The 20967-nt window shown below is 41.2% G+C and overlaps 1 protein-coding gene across 1 annotated transcript in view; it reads left to right on the forward strand.

Moving 5' to 3' along the window:
- Nucleotides 1–20967, forward strand: part of LOC578915 (mucin-19) — an 84843-nt gene that overhangs the window by 21414 nt on the left and 42462 nt on the right. Inside the window, exons 8-15 of the mRNA XM_030995924.1 lie at nt 34–11016; nt 11119–14304; nt 14867–14994; nt 15638–15872; nt 17354–17435; nt 18613–18650; nt 19644–19919; nt 20754–20953. Of these exons, the coding sequence (XP_030851784.1) occupies nt 34–11016; nt 11119–14304; nt 14867–14994; nt 15638–15872; nt 17354–17435; nt 18613–18650; nt 19644–19919; nt 20754–20953 (15128 nt within the window). The remainder of the gene's footprint in view (nt 1–33; nt 11017–11118; nt 14305–14866; nt 14995–15637; nt 15873–17353; nt 17436–18612; nt 18651–19643; nt 19920–20753; nt 20954–20967) is intronic.

Raw genomic sequence — 20967 nt, forward strand, 5'->3', positions numbered from 1 at the left:
GTGAATTGATTGACTATTTTGATCTGATTCCAGGGCCTACGACTGCAGCACCAACTCCTCCATCAACCACAACTCAAGCACCAAGTACCACTGCACAACCGCCAAGTACCACCACTAAACCTCCAGATGCCACCACACAACCAACAACTACTACTCAACCTCCAGGTACCACAACACAACCATCAACTACCATTCAACCTCAAGGTACCACCACACAGCCAGCAGCTACCACTCAACCTCCAGGTACCACAACACAACCAGCAACTACCATTCAACCTGAAGGTACCACCACACAGCCAGCAGCTACCACTCAACCTCCAGGTACCACAACACAACCAGCAACTACCATTCAACCTCAAGGTACCACCACACAGCCAGCAGCTACCACTCAACCTCCAGGTACCACAACACAACCAGCAACTACCATTCAACCTGAAGGTACCACCACACAGCCAGCAGCTACCACTCAACCTCCAGGTACCACAACACAACCAGCAACTACCATTCAACCTCAAGGTACCACCACACAGCCAGCAGCTACCACTCAACCTCCAGGTACCACAACACAACCAGCAACTACCATTCAACCTGAAGGTACCACCACACAGCCAGCAGCTACCACTCAACCTCCATTTACCACAACACAACCAGCAACTACCATTCAACCTCAAGGTACCACCACACAGCCATCAGCTACCACTCAACCTCCAGGTACCACAACACATTCAGCAACTACCATTCAACCTGAAGGTACCACCACACAGCCAGCAGCTACCACTCAACCTCCAGGTACCACAACACAACCAGCAACTACCATTCAACCTGAAGGTACCACCACACAGCCATCAGCTACCACTCAATCGCTAGGTACCACCACTCAACAAGCAACAACCATTCAACCAGAACGTACCACCACCCAATCAGCAACTACCACTCAATCAGCAGGTACCACTTCAGAACCAGCAACTACCACTCAACCCCCAAGTACAACGACACTACCAGTAACTACCACCCAAATGCCTGATACTTCCACAACGCTACCAAATACAGAACCTGCCACGACTTCAGCAAGAGCTACCACAATATCAATGTCCACTACTCAAAATGTGCCTGCCAGCTCTACAACTACTCGTCTTATGTCTACCTCATCAGCGACTACTATAGTGACAACAGAAAGTGTTCCGGAGACCTCTCCAGAGGGTAGACCTAGTACTCAAGGGGCCTCTAAGCCCACCTCAATATCCACAGGTGATCCTGCAACAAGTCCAACTGTTGTAGGCACAGAGCCATCTTCTACTGGTGAAATAACACCCAATCCACAAAGCACAGTTGTTACAGAGGCAGGTAGTACAGCAAGTGGAAACACAGCATCTACTGATTTGTCATCAGCAAGAACAACTGATGAGTCAGGATCAAGTGCAATACAAACAGAGAGAACTGAATCAGAGGTTGGGTCCACATTGGGACAAACATCGCACTCTTTTTCAACCAAAGGTGGTGGAACAGGGTCACCAGATACTGCAGAACAGACCAGTTTTCTGCCAACTTCAGTTACAACTTCCAGCGTCATGGAAACAACTGAGGCAGGAAATCTTGGTACAACTTTTCAGAGTCAGACCACTGTTGTCAGTGACGGTCCCCAAGGAGCAACAACCCTTGGTGATCAATCGACCATATCTCAAACTACAGAGCAACAACAGCTAGTATCAACTATAAGGACAATGTTATCAACAGCTGCAACTGGAGGATTAACTACCGACTTCTCAGAAATCACCACTCAGTTTTTTCCAATCTTTACTACATTAGAGGAAGCAGAAATGTCATCATTTGCTGTGACTGGAACATTTACCACTGTTGCTGAAGTGACTACTTTGGCAGCTGGAGGAACTACTAAAGCTGATGAAAGTACAACAGAACAAGGGATGGCAACCACTCGGGGAGATGACAGCGCTACAGTTTCTGAAGAGGCCACCACTCTTAATACTCTTGGTGTTACTAATGTAACATCAGGGTTAGAGGTATCTTCATCAGGAGGAATAAGTGGACCTGAAACCACAACATTACTTTCTAGAGGTAGTACATCGACAAAATTGATGAGAACATCTGAGGCAGCAGGAGGATCTACCACTTCTCAAGAGGTTAACACAGTCACTGCAGTTAGAACTGTGACCTCTGAAGATCAAGCTACCACTTCAGCATCCGACGTGACCAGTACTGAAGCAAGAGCAACATCATCTGGCTCAGAGTATACCTCAACTGGAGATAATAGTCTTACAAGCATGGAAGCCACAATCACTTCTCAAAAGGGCAGCACAAGTAGTGCAGTAAGAACAGTTACCTCTGAAGATGAAAATACCACTTCAGCATTAGGTGTGACAGGTACTGAAGCAAGAGCAACTTCGTCTGGCTCCTCTGGTGTAACCACTATTCAAGAGGCTGAAGTCACCTCATCACCTAGACAGGCAACTACAGAATCTAGTGGAACTACTGCATCTAAAGAAGGAAGTACATTATCTGGAGAAGCCACTACAGTTGGAGTGACCCCAGTTGAGATCACTTCTGAGAAAGCTACTTCACCATCTGAAGTGACCAAATCTGTTGTAGAAGGCACTACCACATTCAGAGAAACCATTGTCACAACTCTGGAAGCTGAATTAACTTCCAAGAGAGAGATGGCCACAACTGGAGAAAATCTTACGAGCTTGGGAGCCACAGTCACTTCTCAAGAGGAAACCATAAGTAGTGCAGTAAGAACAGTTACCTCTGAAGATGAAGATACCACTTCAGCATTAGGTGTGACAGGTACTGAAGCAAGAGCAACCCCATCTGGCTCTTCTGGTCTAACCACTATTCAAGAGGCTGAAGTCACCTCATCAGCTGGACAGGCAACTACAGGATCTAATGAAAGTACAGCATCTGAAGAAGGAAGTACAGTGCCTGGGGAAGCCACTACAGTTGGAGTGACCCCAGTTGAGATCACTTCTGAGAAAGCTACTTCACCATCTGAAGGGACCACTTCTGTTGTAGAAGGCACTACCACATTCAGAGAAACCATTGTCACAACTCTGGAAGCTGAATTAACTTCCAAGAGAGAGATGGCCACAACTGGAGAAAATCTTACAAGTATGGAATTTAAAGTCACTTCTCAAGTGGGCAGCACAAGTAGTACAGTATTAACAGGTACGGAATCAAGAGCAACCTCATCTGGGTCTTCTGGTCGAACCACTATTCAAGAGGCTGAAGTCACCTCATCAACTGGACAGGCAACCACAAGGTCTAGTGGAACTACAGCATCTGAAGAGGGAAGTACAGTGACTGGGGAAGCCACTACAGTTGTAGTAACCCCAGTAGAGATCACTTCTGAGAAAGCTACTTCACCATCTTCAGGGACCACATCTGTTGTAGAAGGAACTACCACATTAAGAGAAACCATTGTCACAACTCTGGAAGCTGAATTAACTTCCAAGAGAGAGATGGCCACAACTGGAGAAGATCTTACGAGCTTGGGAGCCACAGTCACTTCTCAAAAGGGCAGCACAAGTAGTGCAGTAAGAACAGTGACCTCCGAATATGAAGATACCACTTCAACATTAGGTGTGACAGGTACTGAAGCAAGAGCAACTTCGTCTGGCTCCTCTGGTTTAACCACTATTCAAGAGGTCACCTCATCAGCTGGACAGGCAACTACAGAATCTAGTGGAAGTACTGCATCTAAACAAGGAAGTACAGCCATTGAGCAGGCTACTTCTAGTGCAACTACTGCATCTGAAGAAAGAATTACATTGACTGGGGAAGCCACTACAGTTGGAGGGACCCCAATGGAGATCACATCTGAGGAAGGTACTTCACCATCTGGAGGGACCACATCTGTTGTAGAAAGCACCACATCTGTTGTAGAAGGCACTACCACATTAGGAGGAACCATTGTCACAACTCTGGAAGCTGCATTAACTTCTAAGAGAGAGATGGCCACAACTGGAGAAGATCTTACGAGCTTGGGAGCCACAGACACTTCTCAAGAAGAAAACACAAGTAGTGCAGTAAGAACAGTGACCTCTGAATATGAAGATACCACTTCAACATTAGGTGTGACAGGTACTGAAGCAAGAGCAACCTCATCTGGCTCCTCTGGTCTAACCACTATTGAAGAGGCTGAAGTAACCTCATCAGCTGGACAAGCAACTACAGAATCTAGTGGAACTACTGCATCTAAAGAAGGAAGTACAGTCATTGAACAGGCTACTTCTAGTGGAACTACGATACCTGTAGAGGGAAGTACGATCATTGAAGAAGCCTCTACAGTTCGGATGACCACAGTAGAGATCACTTCTGAGGAAGCTACTTCATCAGCTAAAGGGATCACATCTGTGGCAGAAGACACTTCTACCTTGGAGGTTACCCAAGTTACAACTCTTGAAGTTACCGTAACTTCTAAGCGAAAGATGACTACAACTGGAGAAGATCTTACGAGCCTGGGATCCACTTCTCAAGAGGAAAACACAAGTAGTGTAGTAAGAACAGTTACCTCTGAAGTCACCACATCTTCTGGACAGACAACCGTAGAATCTAGTGGAACTTCTGCCTCTCAACCTGTAAGCACTGTAGAGACTTCAAGGCAAACTACATCGGGAGATATACAAACTACTTTGGGAGAGTTTACACGCTTGGAAACAGGAGTTTCTGCTGGTTCAGAGAGTATTACACCAGTCGACACTACCAGTACCACAGATGTTTCAGGGACAACCAGAGAAAATGAGGTGTCAACTAATGCTGAAGCGACCACACCTGAAGGAGACACATATACATATACTCCCTCAACAGAAAATACTGTCTCTTCTGAAGCTGTTACTTCACCAGCAGCACAAGTCACAACATCAGAAGCAGAAGCCTCAACATCAGTAGAAGGCACTATGTCTACCAGAGTAACAGCAAGTTTTGCACCTGATAATGCTAGTGTTGTAACAGATATGACATCAAATGCAGGTAGCAATGCAACACTTGTCCCTGCAACAGAAAAAGACTCAACTACGTTATTAGAGGAAGCCACTTCTCAGGAAGAAATTACTGCTTCAGTTACATCATTTACTGTTCTTTCAACAGAAAGTGGAACAACGGAAGGGACATCACCAGAAATTCCATCAAGTCCTACAGATATCACTTCTGGCTCTACTGAGACATTTAGCATTGCACCGGTAACTTCTCAATACCAGTCTACGACAGAGGAAGAGGAAAAGGTAACATCAAGACTGGTATATAGCACAACTGGGATTCCTGAAACACCTCTAGGTACCACATCAGCCTACCAATCTTCCACAGAGGTAGAGGAACTTACTGAAGCAGTTAAACCCACAACTTTTGAGGAAGAAATGACATCACATTACCAGTCTACAACAAAGGGAGTTACTGAGACAGTAAGAACTACACCTTTTGAAGAAGAAATTACAGAGCCTGAAAAAATGACAACAGACTTAACTGAGACACCTGGTGCTGGTAAAGCAACTTCACAGTACAATTCTACAACAGAGGAAGATACTGATGCAATAAGAACTACATATTTTGATGAAGAGTTAACATCGCAGTACCAGTTTACCACAAGGGAAGAGGAAGTTACTGAATTAATAAGGACTACACCTTTTTTTGAGGAAGAGGCAACACCAAGTTCTGCAGATATCACATCAAATTTTACTGGAACACCTGGACCTGGAACTTCACAATTCCAGTCTACAACAGAGGAAGTTACTGAAGCTGTAAGAACCACAAGATTTGGTGATGAAGTAACAACGAAGTCTGAAGAGATGGCTACAGAATTTATTGAGACACCCAATATTGGAACTGGAACTTCACAATACCAGTCCACAACAGAAGAAGTTACTGAAGCAAGTACACCATTTGAGGTCACACCTCAATCCAAATCTACCACAGAGGAAGCTACAGAACCAATAAGTGCCACAGGTTTTGTAGAAGAAGTGACAACAGAGTCAAAACAAATGACAACTCAATTACCAGTGACACCTGGTGTTGTTGTCACAGAGGAAGGGGTAATATCGGAATTTAAATCTACCACAGAGGAAACTACAGAACCTGTGAGAACTACAACTTTGGTTGAAGTAACAACAAAATCTGAAAAAATTACTGCTGAATTTACTACCACCACCGATGTTGGAACTGGGACATCACAAGACCGGTTTACTACTACTACTGAAGAAGTTACTGGTTCGGTCCTAACCACATCTTTTGTGGGAGAGGAAACTTCGCAATCGAACTCCAGCACAGGACAAGCTACAGTGCCAGTAACAACCACAAGTCTTGTTGAAGTAACAACAGAGTCTGATGATATGACAACTGATTTTACAGAGACACCTGGTGTCGAAACTGAAGAAGCTACAGAACATGTAAGAACAACAAGCTTGGTTGAAGTTACAACAGAGTCTGATAAAATATCAACTAAATTTACGGAGACAACAAGTGTTGACACAGAAGAAGCTACAGAAGCAGTAAAAACGACAGGTCTTGTTGAAGTAACAACATTTTCTGAGAAAACGACAACTGAATTTACAGAGACACCTGGTGTTGACACAGAAGAACCTACAGAACCAGTAAAAACCACAGGTCTTGTTGAAGTAACAACATTTTCTGAGGAAATGACAACTGAATTTCCAGAGACAACAAGTGTTGACACAGAAGAAGCTACAGAACCAGAAAGAACAACAAGCCTTGTTGAAGTAACGACAGAGTCTGAGAAAACGACAACTGAATTTCCAGAGACAACAAATGTTGACAGAGAAGAAGCTACTGAACCAGTAAGAACAACAAGCCTTGTTGATGTAACAACAGAGTCTGAGAAAACGACAACTGAATTTACAGAGACACCTGGTGTTGAAACTGAAAAAGCTACAGAACCAGTGAGAACAACAAGCCTTGTTGATGTAACCACAGATTCTGAGGAAATGACAACTGAATTTACGGAGACAACAAGTGTTAACACAGAAGAAGCTACAGAACCAGTAAGGACCACAGATCTTGTTGAAGTAACAACAGATTCTGAGGAATTGACAACTGAATTTACAAAATCAACAAGTGTTGACACAGAAGAAGCTACAGAACCAGTGAGAACAACAATCCTTGTTGATGTAACAACAGAGTCTGATGATATGACAACTGAATTTCCAGGGACAACAAGTGTTGACACAGAAGAAGCTACTGAACCAGTAAGAACAACAAGCCTTGTTGATGTAACAACAGATTCTGAGGAAATGACAACTGAATTTCCAGAGACAACAAGTGTTGACACAGAAGAAGCTACAGAACCAGAAAGAACAACAAGCCTTGTTGAAGTAACGACAGAGTCTGAGAAAACGACAACTGAATTTCCAGAGACAACAAATGTTGACAGAGAAGAAGCTACTGAACCAGTAAGAACAACAAGCCTTGTTGATGTAACAACAGAGTCTGAGAAAACGACAACTGAATTTACAGAGACACCTGGTGTTGAAACTGAAAAAGCTACAGAACCAGTGAGAACAACAAGCCTTGTTGATGTAACCACAGATTCTGAGGAAATGACAACTGAATTTACAGAGACAACAAGTGTTAACACAGAAGAAGCTACAGAACCAGTAAGGACCACAGATCTTGTTGAAGTAACAACAGATTCTGAGGAATTGACAACTGAATTTACAAAATCAACAAGTGTTGACACAGAAGAAGCTACAGAACCAGTGAGAACAACAATCCTTGTTGAAGTAACAACAGAGTCTGATGATATGACGACTGAATTTACAGAGACAACAAGTGTTGACACAGAAGAAGCTACAGAACCAGTGAGAACAACGAGCCTTGTTGATGTAACAACAGATTCTGAGAAAATGACAACTGAATTTCCAGGGACAACAAGTGTTGACACAGAAGAAGCTACTGAACCAGTAAGAACAACAAGCCTTGTTGATGTAACAACAGATTCTGAGGAAATGACAACTGAATTTCCAGAGACAACAAGTGTTGACACAGAAGAAGCTACAGAACCAGAAAGAACAACAAGCCTTGTTGAAGTAACGACAGAGTCTGAGAAAACGACAACTGAATTTCCAGAGACAACAAATGTTGACAGAGAAGAAGCTACTGAACCAGTAAGAACAACAAGCCTTGTTGATGTAACAACAGAGTCTGAGAAAACGACAACTGAATTTACAGAGACACCTGGTGTTGAAACTGAAAAAGCTACAGAACCAGTGAGAACAACAAGCCTTGTTGATGTAACCACAGATTCTGAGGAAATGACAACTGAATTTACGGAGACAACAAGTGTTAACACAGAAGAAGCTACAGAACCAGTAAGGACCACAGATCTTGTTGAAGTAACAACAGATTCTGAGGAATTGACAACTGAATTTACAAAATCAACAAGTGTTGACACAGAAGAAGCTACAGAACCAGTGAGAACAACAATCCTTGTTGATGTAACAACAGAGTCTGATGATATGACGACTGAATTTACAGAGGCAACAAGTGTTGACACAGAAGAAGCTACAGAACCAGTTAGAACAACGAGCCTTGTTGATGTAACAACAGATTCTGAGAAAATGACAACTGAATTTACAGAGACACCTGGTGTTGAAACTGAAGAAGCTACAGAACCAGTAAGAACCACAGGTCTTGTTGAAGTAACAACAGGTTCTGAGGAAATGGCAACTGAATTTACAGAAACACCTGGTGTTGAAACTGAAGAAGCTACAGAACCAGTAAGAACAACAAGCCTTGTTGATGTAACAACAGATTCTGAGGAAATGACAACTGAATTTACGGAGACACCTGGTGTTGAAACTGAAGAAGCTACAGAACCAGTGAGAACAACAAGCCTTGTTGATGTAACCACAGATTCTGAGGAAATGACAACTGAATTTACAGAGACAACAAGTGTTGACACAGAAGAAGCTACAGAACCAGAAAGAACAACAAGCCTTGTTGAAGTAACGACAGAGTCTGAGAAAACGACAACTGAATTTACAGAGACAACGGGTGTTAACACAGAAGAAGCTACAGAACCAGTAAGGACCACAGGTCTTGTTGAAGTAACAACAGATTCTGAGGAATTGACAACTGAATTGACAGAGACAACAAGTGTTGACACAGAAGAAGCTACAGAAACAGAAAGAACAACAAGCCTTCTTGAAGTAACGACAGAGTCTGAGAAAACGACAACTGAATTTACAGAGACAACGGGTGTTAACACAGAAGAAGCTACAGAACCAGTAAGGACCACAGGTCTTGTTGAAGTAACAACAGATTCTGAGGAATTGACAACTGAATTTACAAAATCAACAAGTGTTGACACAGAAGAAGCTACAGAACAAGTGAGAACAACAATCCTTGTTGATGTAACAACAGAGTCTGGTGATATGACGACTGAATTTACGGAGACAACAAGTGTTGAAACTGAAGAAGCTACAGAACCAGTGAGAACAACAAGCCTTGTTGATGTAACCACAGATTCTGAGGAAATGACAATTGAATTTACAGAGACAACAAGTGTTGACACAGAAGAAGCTACAGAACCAGAAAGAACAACAAGCCTTGTTGAAGTAACAACAGAGTCTGAGAAAACGACAACTGAATTTACAGAGACAACGGGTGTTAACACAGAAGAAGCTACAGAACCAGTGAGGACCACAGATCTTGTTGAAGTAACAACAGATTCTGAGGAATTGACAACTGAATTTACAAAATCAACAAGTGTTGACACAGAAGAAGCTACAGAACCAGTGAGAACAACAATCCTTGTTTATGTAACAACAGAGTCTGATGATATGACGACTGAATTTACAGAGGCAACAAGTGTTGACACAGAAGAAGCTACAGAACCAGTGAGAACAACGAGCCTTGTTGATGTAACAACAGATTCTGAGAAAATGAAAACTGAATTTACAGAGACACCTGGTGTTGAAACTGAAGAAGCTACAGAGCCAGTAAGAACCACAGGTCTTGTTGAAGTAACAACAGGTTCTGAGGAAATGGCAACTGAATTTACAGAAACGCCTGGTGTTGAAACTGAAGAAGCTACAGAACCAGTGAGAACAACGAGCCTTGTTGATGTAACAACAGATTCTGAGAAAATGACAACTGAATTTCCAGAGACAACAAGTGTTGACACAGAAGAAGCTACTGAACCAGTAAGAACAACAAGCCTTGTTGATGTAACAACAGATTCTGAGGAAATGACAACTGAATTTCCAGAGACAACAAGTGTTGACACAGAAGAAGCTACAGAACCAGAAAGAACAACAAGCCTTGTTGAAGTAACGACAGAGTCTGAGAAAACGACAACTGAATTTCCAGAGACAACAAGTGTTGACACAGAAGAAGCTACTGAACCAGTAAGAACAACAAGCCTTGTTGATGTAACAACAGAGTCTGAGAAAACGACAACTGAATTTACAGAGACACCTGGTGTTGAAACTGAAGAAGCTACAGAACCAGTGAGAACAACAAGCCTTGTTGATGTAACCACAGATTCTGAGGAAATGACAATTGAATTTACAGAGACAACAAGTGTTGACACAGAAGAAGCTACAGAACCAGAAAGGAGAACAAGCCTTGTTGAAGTAACAACAGAGTCTGAGAAAACGACAACTGAATTTATAGAGACAACGGGTGTTAACACAGAAGAAGCTACAGAACCAGTGAGGACCACAGATCTTGTTGAAGTAACAACAGATTCTGAGGAATTGACAACTGAATTTACAAAATCAACAAGTGTTGACACAGAAGAAGCTACAGAACCAGTGAGAACAACAATCCTTGTTTATGTAACAACAGAGTCTGATGATATGACGACTGAATTTACAGAGGCAACAAGTGTTGACACAGAAGAAGCTACAGAACCAGTGAGAACAACGAGCCTTGTTGATGTAACAACAGATTCTGAGAAAATGACAACTGAATTTACAGAGACACCTGGTGTTGAAACTGAAGAAGCTACAGAGCCAGTAAGAACCACAGGTCTTGTTGAAGTAACAACAGGTTCTGAGGAAATGGCAACTGAATTTACAGAAACGCCTGGTGTTGAAACTGAAGAAGCTACAGAACCAGTGAGAACAACGAGCCTTGTTGATGTAACAACAGATTCTGAGAAAATGACAACTGAATTTACAAAGACACCTGGTGTTGAAACTGAAGAAGCTACAGAACCAGTAAGAACCACAGGTCTTGTTGAAGTAACAACAGAGTCTGAGAAAACGACAACTGAATTAACAGAGACACCTGGTGTTGAAACTGAAGAAGCTACAGAACCAGTAAGAACAACAAGCCTTGTTAAAGTAACAACAGAGTCTGATGATATGACGACTGAATTTACAGAGACAATGGGTGTTAACACAGAAGAAGCTACAGAACCAGTGAGAACAACAAGCCTTGTTGATGTAACAACAGAGTCTGATGATATGACGACTGAATTTACAGAGACAACGGGTGTTAACACAGAAGAAGCTACAGGATCAGTGATAACAACAAGCCTTGTTGAAGTAACAACAGAGTCTGATAAAATGTCTACTGAATTTACAGAATCAACAAGTGTTGAGGCAGCTACAGAGTTGGTAACAAAATCACCATTCCAGTCTACAACAGAGCAGTCTACTGAAGAAGTAAGGAGTACACCGCTTGAGAAAGAAGTAACTTCGCAATATTCAACTAGTGAAGTGGAAGTTACTGGAGCAGCAAAGAGTACTACTGTTTTTGAGGAAGTAACAACAAATCCAGTAGGAATTATGACAAGTACCACTCAGGGTGACAAAATTACTACTGAGGAAATTGTTACAACAGTAGATGTAAATCCATCATCGCGAGGACCATCAGGCTCAACAGAAGCTCCTGTAGCATCTACAGGTAGTCTTGCCTCTACGATGGAAGCTGAAAAGACAACTCAAGGTGAAAGTACCTCTACCAAGGGAACAGTTACAACAGTAAAAATAAATCCTTCATCTGAGGGACCAGGAGCATCTACAGATGTAGTAGTTGTTACTACAAGAATAGTTGCTTCTACTGAAGAGGATGTAACCACCACTCAAGGTGAAGGTGCTACTACAGAGGAAACAGTTACAACAGTACAAGTAAGCCTTTCATCTGAGGTACCACTAGGATCTACCAATGTTCCTTTAGCTACCACAAGAGGTGCTGTCTCTACAGCAGAATCTACAAGCACCACTGACTTTGAAAGTGCTACCACCAAGGAAACGGGCACAACTAGACAAACAAACCCTTCAACTGACAGACCAGAAGGATCTACAGAATCTCCTGTAACTTCTACAGGTGGTGTTGCTTCTACAGTTGTAGCTAAAGGAACCACTCAAAGTGAAGGTACTACGACCAAAGGAACAGCTACAACTAGACAAACAAACCCTGCCACTGAGGAACCAGCAGGTTCTACAGAAGCTCCTTCATCTGAGGGACCAGTGGGATCTACAAAAGTTACTGCAGCTTCTACAGACAACGTTGCTTCTACACAGGAACCTGAAGGAACCACCCAAGGTGAAAGTGGTACTACCAATGAAATGGCTACAGCCAGACAAACTAACCCCGGCACTGAGGGACCATTCGGATCTACAATAGTTACTGCAGCTTCTACAGAACATGTTGCTACTACACAGAAACCTGTAGGAACCACCCAAGGTGAAAGTGTTACAACCAAAGAAATGGCTACAGCCAGACAAACGACCTCTGCCACCGAGAGACCAGTAGGTTCTACAAAAGCTACTGTAGCTACCACAATAGTTGTTGCTACTACACAGGAACCTGAAGGAACCACCCAAGGTGAAAATGTTACCACCAAAGACATGGCTACAGCCAAACAAACGACCTCTGTCACTGAGAGACCAGTAGGTTCTACAGAAGCTACTGTAGCTACCACAATAGTTGTTGATACTACGCAGGAACTTAAAGGAACCACCCAATTTGAAAGTGGTACCACCAAAAAAATGACTACAACCAGTCAAACAAAACCTGCAACTGACAGTCCAGTAGGTTCTACAGAAGCTACTGTAGCTACCACAATAGTTGTTGCTACTACACAGGAACCTGAAGGAACCACCCAAGGTGAAAATGTTACCACCAAAGACATGGCTACAGCCAAACAAACGACCTCTGTCACTGAGAGACCAGTAGGTTCTACAGAAGCTACTGTAGCTACCACAATAGTTGTTGCTACTACACAGGAACCTGAAGGAACCACCGAAGGTGAAAGTGGAACCACCAATGAAATGGCTACAGCCAAACAAACAACCTCTGTCACTGAGAGACCAGTAGGTTCTACAGAAGCTACTGTAGCTACCACAATAGTTGTTGCTACTACACAGGAACCTGAAGGAACCACCCAAGGTGAAAATGTTACCACCAAAGACATGGCTACAGCCAAACAAACAACCTCTGTCACTGAGAGACCAGTAGGTTCTACAGAAGCTACTGTAGCTACCACAATAGTTGTTGCTACTACACAGGAACCTGAAGGAACCACCCAAGGTGAAAGTGAAACCACCAATGAAATGGCTACAGCCAGACAAACAACCCCTATCACTGAGAGACCAGAAGGTTCTACAGAAGCTACTGTAGCTACCACAATAGTTGTTACCACTACACAGGAACCTAAAGGAACCACCCAAGATGAAAGTGGTACCACCAAAGAAATGGCTACAGCCAAACAAACGACCTCTGTCACTGAGAGACCAATAGGTTCTACAGAAGCTACTGTAGCTACCACAATAGTTGTTGATACTACGCAGGAACTTAAAGGAACCACCCAATTTGAAAGTGGTACCACCAAAAAAATGACTACAACCAGTCAAACAAAACCTGCAACTGACAGTCCAGTAGGTTCTACAGAAGCTAATGTAGCTACCACAATAGTTGTTGCTACTACACAGGAACCTAAAGGAACCACCCAAGGTGAAAGTGGTACTACCAGAGAAATGGCTACAGCCAGACAAACGACCTCTGTCACTGAGAGACCAGTAGGTTCCACAGAAGCTACTGTAGCTACCACAATAGTTGTTACCACTACACAGGAACCTAAAGGAACCACCCAAGATGAAAGTGGTACCACCAAAGAAATGGTTACAACCAGACAAACAAAACCTGCAACTGACAGTCCAGCAGGATCCACAAAAGCTTCCTCAGGAACCACTAGAGATCACCAAGCAACAACCAGTCCACAATCCAGAACTATCAGTGAATCAGATGTAACAACAACATCTTCTCCCTCCTTCACCACTTCACAGACGATGAATATGACAAACATAACAAGTCCAATACCTGTGCCATGTAAGTCTGTGATTATTTTCTGTATCTTATGATAAAAGAAATATTGGTTCTCCTCTAATCATGAAGGAGATTGCAAGGGAATTGTCTAAGTTAGATATACAACAGGCACTACAAAAGGTGTGTTCATTGAACAACTCTTGTTTGACACTTGTTGCAATATACTATTCTGAAGTATTGTTATAACGCATAAATTAAAAGGAGTCATGTCAGTGCCAGCAATCATATTGAAAGTTCTGCAGGGATTGCCACTTCATATTTTAACCGCCACCAATAAGTGTTTATAAAATCATTCTTTTTATTGTTAGCACGATTTGTCTTTATACCTAGTATATCTTGATTGGTGAAATTTGCATGTACGTAGATATCTATCTAAAGATTCAATATTGATGAAAAATTTCAAAGATTCAAAACATATAATAGACAACCAACAGAGTACTAGAATTAAAAATTCACAGGGGTTTCCCCTACTCTTAAATGAATAGTGCAGTGGGTTCTTAATGTGCTTTACGCTTTATGCTTTACCTCATTATTTTCTCTTCCATCTTTCGCCATCGATTTGCAGATACCGAGGTGGTAAGAGCTACGGCTACAATTCTGGAATTGAATGGGGATGAAGCCTTTCTTTCGGTGCCACTTCAAGACCCTACAAACCCAGTCTTCCTCAACTTCCAAGCGGCCCTCTGCAATGCAGTAAGTCACAAAAACAGGAATTGAACAAAAAACAATATCTTGTTTTCATCTATGTTTGCGTTTCAGACAAGATTTAGAATTATTATTCAGTATTTAAAATATAATGATGCAAATTCTGCTCAGGAGTTATGGACAAATCAAATACTGAACAAAATATTGCTCTGCATAATAGGGGATATTATTGGGATCACCTGGATATTAAAGTCCTCTGGTTACTGACCTGTAAAAAGCAAATTTGCTACAGTAACTTCCTCTCTATAGAGATGTCTTCTATTGCTTCGCTCGAAGAATGTTTCTAATTCAACATTCAAACCTATGTTGAAATACTGCCTTCCTTTTACCAGGACAGATTCTCTTATATCTCTTACGATGTGACTCAGATGATTATACATCTCATCCATTGATATTTGCTGAGGGCATTTTTTGGTCACAGATATAGGGTTGGAACTTGGGCTGCTATTTTGTTTTAGGTTAGGTTAAGAGTAATGTACACGTACATGCATTGTGTAGAGTCAAGAAGTTAGGAATTCATTCATGAAAGTGCATGCATTGCGACTCTACATGTATGGTAGCTCTCAAGTGAAAAACAGAGCATCAACATCGTTATTATCCATGTCTCATCCATGATTCTTTCTGTCTCCAGCTGTTCGAATACTTCCAAGACTTGTCCTTCGATACAAACGGCATCCAGTGCAGTGTTACGAACCTAGTGAATGGCAGCATTATCGCATCCGTAGAGTTCAACGTGACAGACGTCAATCAGGAGGGGGCGCTAGTCACTGCAGAAAACATCTTCAATGCCCAGTTCATGTCCGAAGCGTTTCTGATCGACTCGAGGAGCAGGAATGTCTTTACATTTGCACGCTTCTTGGTGGACGGTGAGTTAACAATGTAGCATTGATGGTTTTTTCTTCTTTTTTTTCTTCTCTCTTTACCTCATACAAGGCATTTTATTACTTTATATCATTTTTACAACATTGCATATAGAGTTTGATCAACAGACTGATAAAATTAAATAGATAGAAAAAAAGAAAGTGGAAGAGAAAGATCACGGCATGAATAAAAATGCGTTAAAGGCTCAACTACGAAAGATACATCTTGATATTACTTATTACTTTTCTTGGTTTCTGTATTGCCAATTGACATCAAACATAAAAAAAAAAAATCGCTTTTGAAAGTCATCCAAATTGAATGACTTGATATTTATAAAACTGTTTTGACAAACATTTCAAGTTCAAATAGATGGCGTAGACATGCTCTCATAGATTAACTGGTGATGAAAGACAAACATACGGTACTCTCAAATTATTGAATGGTATGATAGATTGCTGGAGGCACTGTCGTTTAGGGAGTCAGTCTCTCAGCTTTCACTCAAGATCAGGCTGGAGAATAGAGATGTTGTGGTCTAGTGGATACGTCGCCGGACTGTCGATCACAAGTCCGCGGTTCTAGTCCCGTCGCAGCACTATAATGTCCTTTGGCAAAACATTGATCTACATTTGCCACATTCTACCCAGGCGATGTACATGGGCACCTGGCAGGAATTAATTCCTTGAAATGCTAGAGCACCGTAATGGCAACCGTGCTAAAGCCAGGGTAATAATTGGGATCCCTCTGTGCCTCAGAATAGTTTACTAGATCGATGGCGCATAACAAATGCTGTATATTATATCCTTATACAAGGCTTCTCATCCATATTTGTACATGTATACCTAATAGACCAGTTCATGGTTAGCACATTACTCTGCAATGACCCCGAATATCCACAGATCTTCAAAACATGAAGAGGTCCCACTTTGTACATTGTGAAATAATCACTCCTATAGCGATAGAGGTGCTACATAAATAGCCTTTGTTTCCCCTTTTCAAAGAATACTTCCACCTATGTATCATGGAGTGCACTGAATGTGCATGAATGAATAATGAATACATAACTTTCATGAACACGTATCCAGTATTTCGTCTCTGTGTATTTCAAAATTTGTTCTGCAATGACCTTTATCTGCTCATGCTCAGACTACAACCGTGAACTGGCTTATTGTACAGTGTGTTTTCTTTGCCAGTGTATTAGGGAAAAGAAGATAATGGTGACACAAATCTATTGGGATGTAGATATCAAAAGGGGAAACTTGTGGGGGGAAGAACGTGTGCTATAAAACTGTCCTGGATCTTTGCATATTGTTACAGTGTGCTATTTTGTACAGTCGCATGTTCATCATTGTAAATGCATGTTGGCCAGAATTTTGTAATAATGCATGTTAAGACAATTACCTCACAATTACCTCACATCACAAGAAACTGTTTTGTTTATTTACATCAAGCGTTATTATTTATATATATTTTATTATTATATTTCCAGGTGTAGATGTATGTGGGCTAGAGACACCCTGTCTCAATGGAGGGACTTGTCGTGGACTTGGCTACAATTCATTCATGTGTCTGTAAGTAATCAAATGGTCACTACTTGTACATGAGTACTGGTTACTGTAGAGGAATGGGTGAAAAATCACTGGTCCTAGTGTCCTATTGAACAAACATAATGTAGGCAACCATGTTAGTAATATATACACCAATGTCAAAATCTCTTTGTCTTATTTTTTTCTGTAAAAGTGGTATTTAGAAATCAATTATTTTATATTTTGCTATGTCAGCCAAGCCAGATTGTTAACTGTGGCAGTCAGTAGGAGGTACATGTATATACTGGTTTTAATTAATTAATAAAAAAGGAAAACTATTGCTACCTCCTTGTATTTGGGGGGAGGGGGGCTCATAATCAAAAATGGTGAGCAAAAGTACTGCTACCCGATATATTTATGAGCCTAACTTTAGATACTGGTGATCTATTAATCATCATTGTACTGATTTTATGCACCTTTTATGTATTGTATATATAATGATTTTGTTGTTTCCCGTTCATGATATTTTCTGAGTGTCGGTGTCCTTGAAAGCAAACTGTTGAGTAGGGTGGTGGTGGTGGTTATTTTATCTGTTTGCTAAGAAAGCGTAAATGCTTGTTAGTAAGCAACCAGATGGCCAAGGGCTTTAGGTCCTCTCCGAGGGACCTGCTAATGAGGATTAATGCCTTACCAAAGGGCACTAGCGCATCGAACCCGGGTCACCGGATTACGAGACCACTGCTCTACCAACTGAGCTACCGCGCCTCCTCGATGGAGACCCAGAGTCCTAATCATCTACCTTAGATCATATATCTCAGGATCCGGTAACTTTAATGTCTCAGATTCTGAAACAAAATCCTGGATTTAGCTCATGCTGCAATCATAATTATAAACCTTTAGGTCAGTCAGGAACCCCATGACTTTTACAAGCCGATCGCCTGTCTGATTATCAAGATATTTATGATTGGAAATCGAAACTAAATTTTGCGTTTTCCTAACGGTTTTCATAACAATACAGTCTATTGGGGAAAACAATATGGTAAAACCGGTCACTCAAAGATTTTTACTTTTTTGAGGCACTTCTTGATAATTTTGAAGCGCAATTTTTTAGGGCTTCAATATTACACCATATCACAGACACTGATAAGACGTCGGGCCGTGCATCTCAGATTTAACATTGTTAAACGATACCAATGATTTACTCATCTTTATGTCTATGCAGGTGTCCTGATGGATGGTCGGGTGATACGTGTGAAAATGGTGAGATTTTTCAATTTTTAACTTATATTGTTGAAGAGGGTTATACAGTAAAACCTGTCTAAAGCGACAGGGTTCTTAGCAAACAAGTGGCCTCTGTAGTGGCCTTTGTAGACAGGTGGTCTTCGTAGACTGGTTCCTTTAGTACATGATTCAATGAGAAACCATTTTTAAGGGAAAAAACAAATGTGGCCTTTGTAGACAGGTGGTCTTTGTAGACAGGTGATCTCTAAAGCAGGTTTGACTGTACAAGGGTTCCCAAAAGTGCACAACATATTTGGTGTATTTTCCAAGTTTGGGGACATCAGAAAGCGAAATTACCATTTGTAAATTCTCCCTGACAAGGATGGTGATAAATGCTTTAGATATTCTAAACCATTTCAATGGAAAGCTGCTATGCTAGTTTACCCAATTTGGAGGAAGTATGGATACTTTTTTGCTAAGAATTTAACCCTGACTAAAGTTTTTACACCTGTCCATGATACTGTGAACTCTATGTGCTACGTATTGAATCTTTAGACTGCCACATTCTTTCAATTACATGATCCATATCAAGTAGATTGTGTGGCAAATTAACTGTAGCAGTCCTTTCTTAGTCCCTTTGGTTGACTAAAGTGAGTGAGAATAGAGTGATTAAAAGTTATATTCATTCCAGTCGATGGTTTGTATTTATGTTTAATATGCAGTTTGTAAATAGACCGTTTTACCTACATATTCAAATTGATGGATGTTTCTTTCCTGGGGACCTAGGGACGAGGTATTCCATTATTCTGTTTATTAATGAATGAACTACAATACTTGGAAATCAGTTTGCATATATCACTTGTTGCTATGTAGGGGTAGCCTCGGGCAAGCTTTGGGTTGTCAGGAACAACTTTTCTTTAAACAGTATGTATACAATTTGGATATGTTAGTAAACTAGTCTATTGAACAAAGCTTAAGTCTCAAACATCTTTTATCAATCTATCCATTGAAATATCCTTCTCGCCCATGCAGAGTTCCTCATCGTCTTGGACGTCATTGACACGAGTGACACCATGGTCGACCTGGCTTGGTACTTTCTTGATGCAGACAACTTGGTTGCCTTCGTCCTTGAGTACAGGAGATCCGAGGAAGACTCGTGGACGTTGTCCACCCTCATCAGCAAATCAGAGAGAGAGTACACCATCTCCGGCCTGGATCCAAGCACGCTGTACTTTGTCCGACTTCTTGGATTTTTCACCGAGGAAACCAAGGTGATCTCTTTTCAGAAGGCCTTTATAACAACTGAAGGTGAGAAAGCGCTAGAAACATCAAATATAATGAGATATGAATAATAATGATATTCTTTTCTTTTCTACCTCATACTGTATCATAGTGTGATTTAACTTATCCATGTACTTTTAAAGGACTTTGTATACATCATGATAAGAACCAGTAAATAACTCTTTTGTGAGGTGCATGCAAAATAGCAATAAGGAGATTGAAAGAAAACTACATAGGATGTTCATGAAATAAACAAAATTTGTCTAGCTTCTTAAAGTAATCACTGATGGGATGATGATAGTTGATCGTTATTTTTTTTAGGATACAGTCAAACCTGTCTATAGCAACCGCCCAAGGAATACACAAAAAGTGGTCTTTTTAGACATGTTCCTTTAGTACATGTTTCAATAAGAAACCTTTTTTAACGGAAACAAAAAATGTGGTCATTGTAGACAGGTGGTCACTAAAGCAGGTTTGACTGTACATGTATATATAGCAGCATTATACAGACGTTAACAGAATATAGACTGTAATAATAGAGGATACATCACATTGCACCTGAATGTCATATAGTAATGAAGTAATTGCCTTAAACAATATTGAAACATGCATCCTTTTTATCAGTGAGATAATATTCTCATTTTCCATCATACAGACAGTAACAGAGGATATGTCACATTGCACCTGTAAGTCATATGACAAGGCACTAATATCTTTTGGCAAGATATTAACCTACACTTGCTACTCTCCACCCAGGTGTTGAGCATTATATAAAAGCTGAATATTATTATTATTATTACTATTATTATTACATGCATCCGTTTTATCAGTGAGATGATTTTCTCATTTTCCATCATACAGCGGACAATGTTCCAGACACCGGTCAATCCATCACACCCCAGGGGTATTCCAGTTCCGTTCTCATCTGGATTCTTGTGGTTGTCGCCCTCATTGCTTTTGTTCTCTTCATCTTCGTGGTCGTGATGGTCTATCGACGTCGTCATGACTCTGTGACCTTACCCTTCAGGGACTTCAAGGGGCGCTTTGCAGTCGGAGTTAGGGTAAGTGCAAGATG

The sequence above is a fragment of the Strongylocentrotus purpuratus genome, unplaced genomic scaffold (genome assembly GCF_000002235.5).
Source record: "Strongylocentrotus purpuratus isolate Spur 01 unplaced genomic scaffold, Spur_5.0 spur5_scaffold_3, whole genome shotgun sequence".
Lineage (NCBI taxonomy): Eukaryota > Metazoa > Echinodermata > Echinoidea > Camarodonta > Strongylocentrotidae > Strongylocentrotus > Strongylocentrotus purpuratus.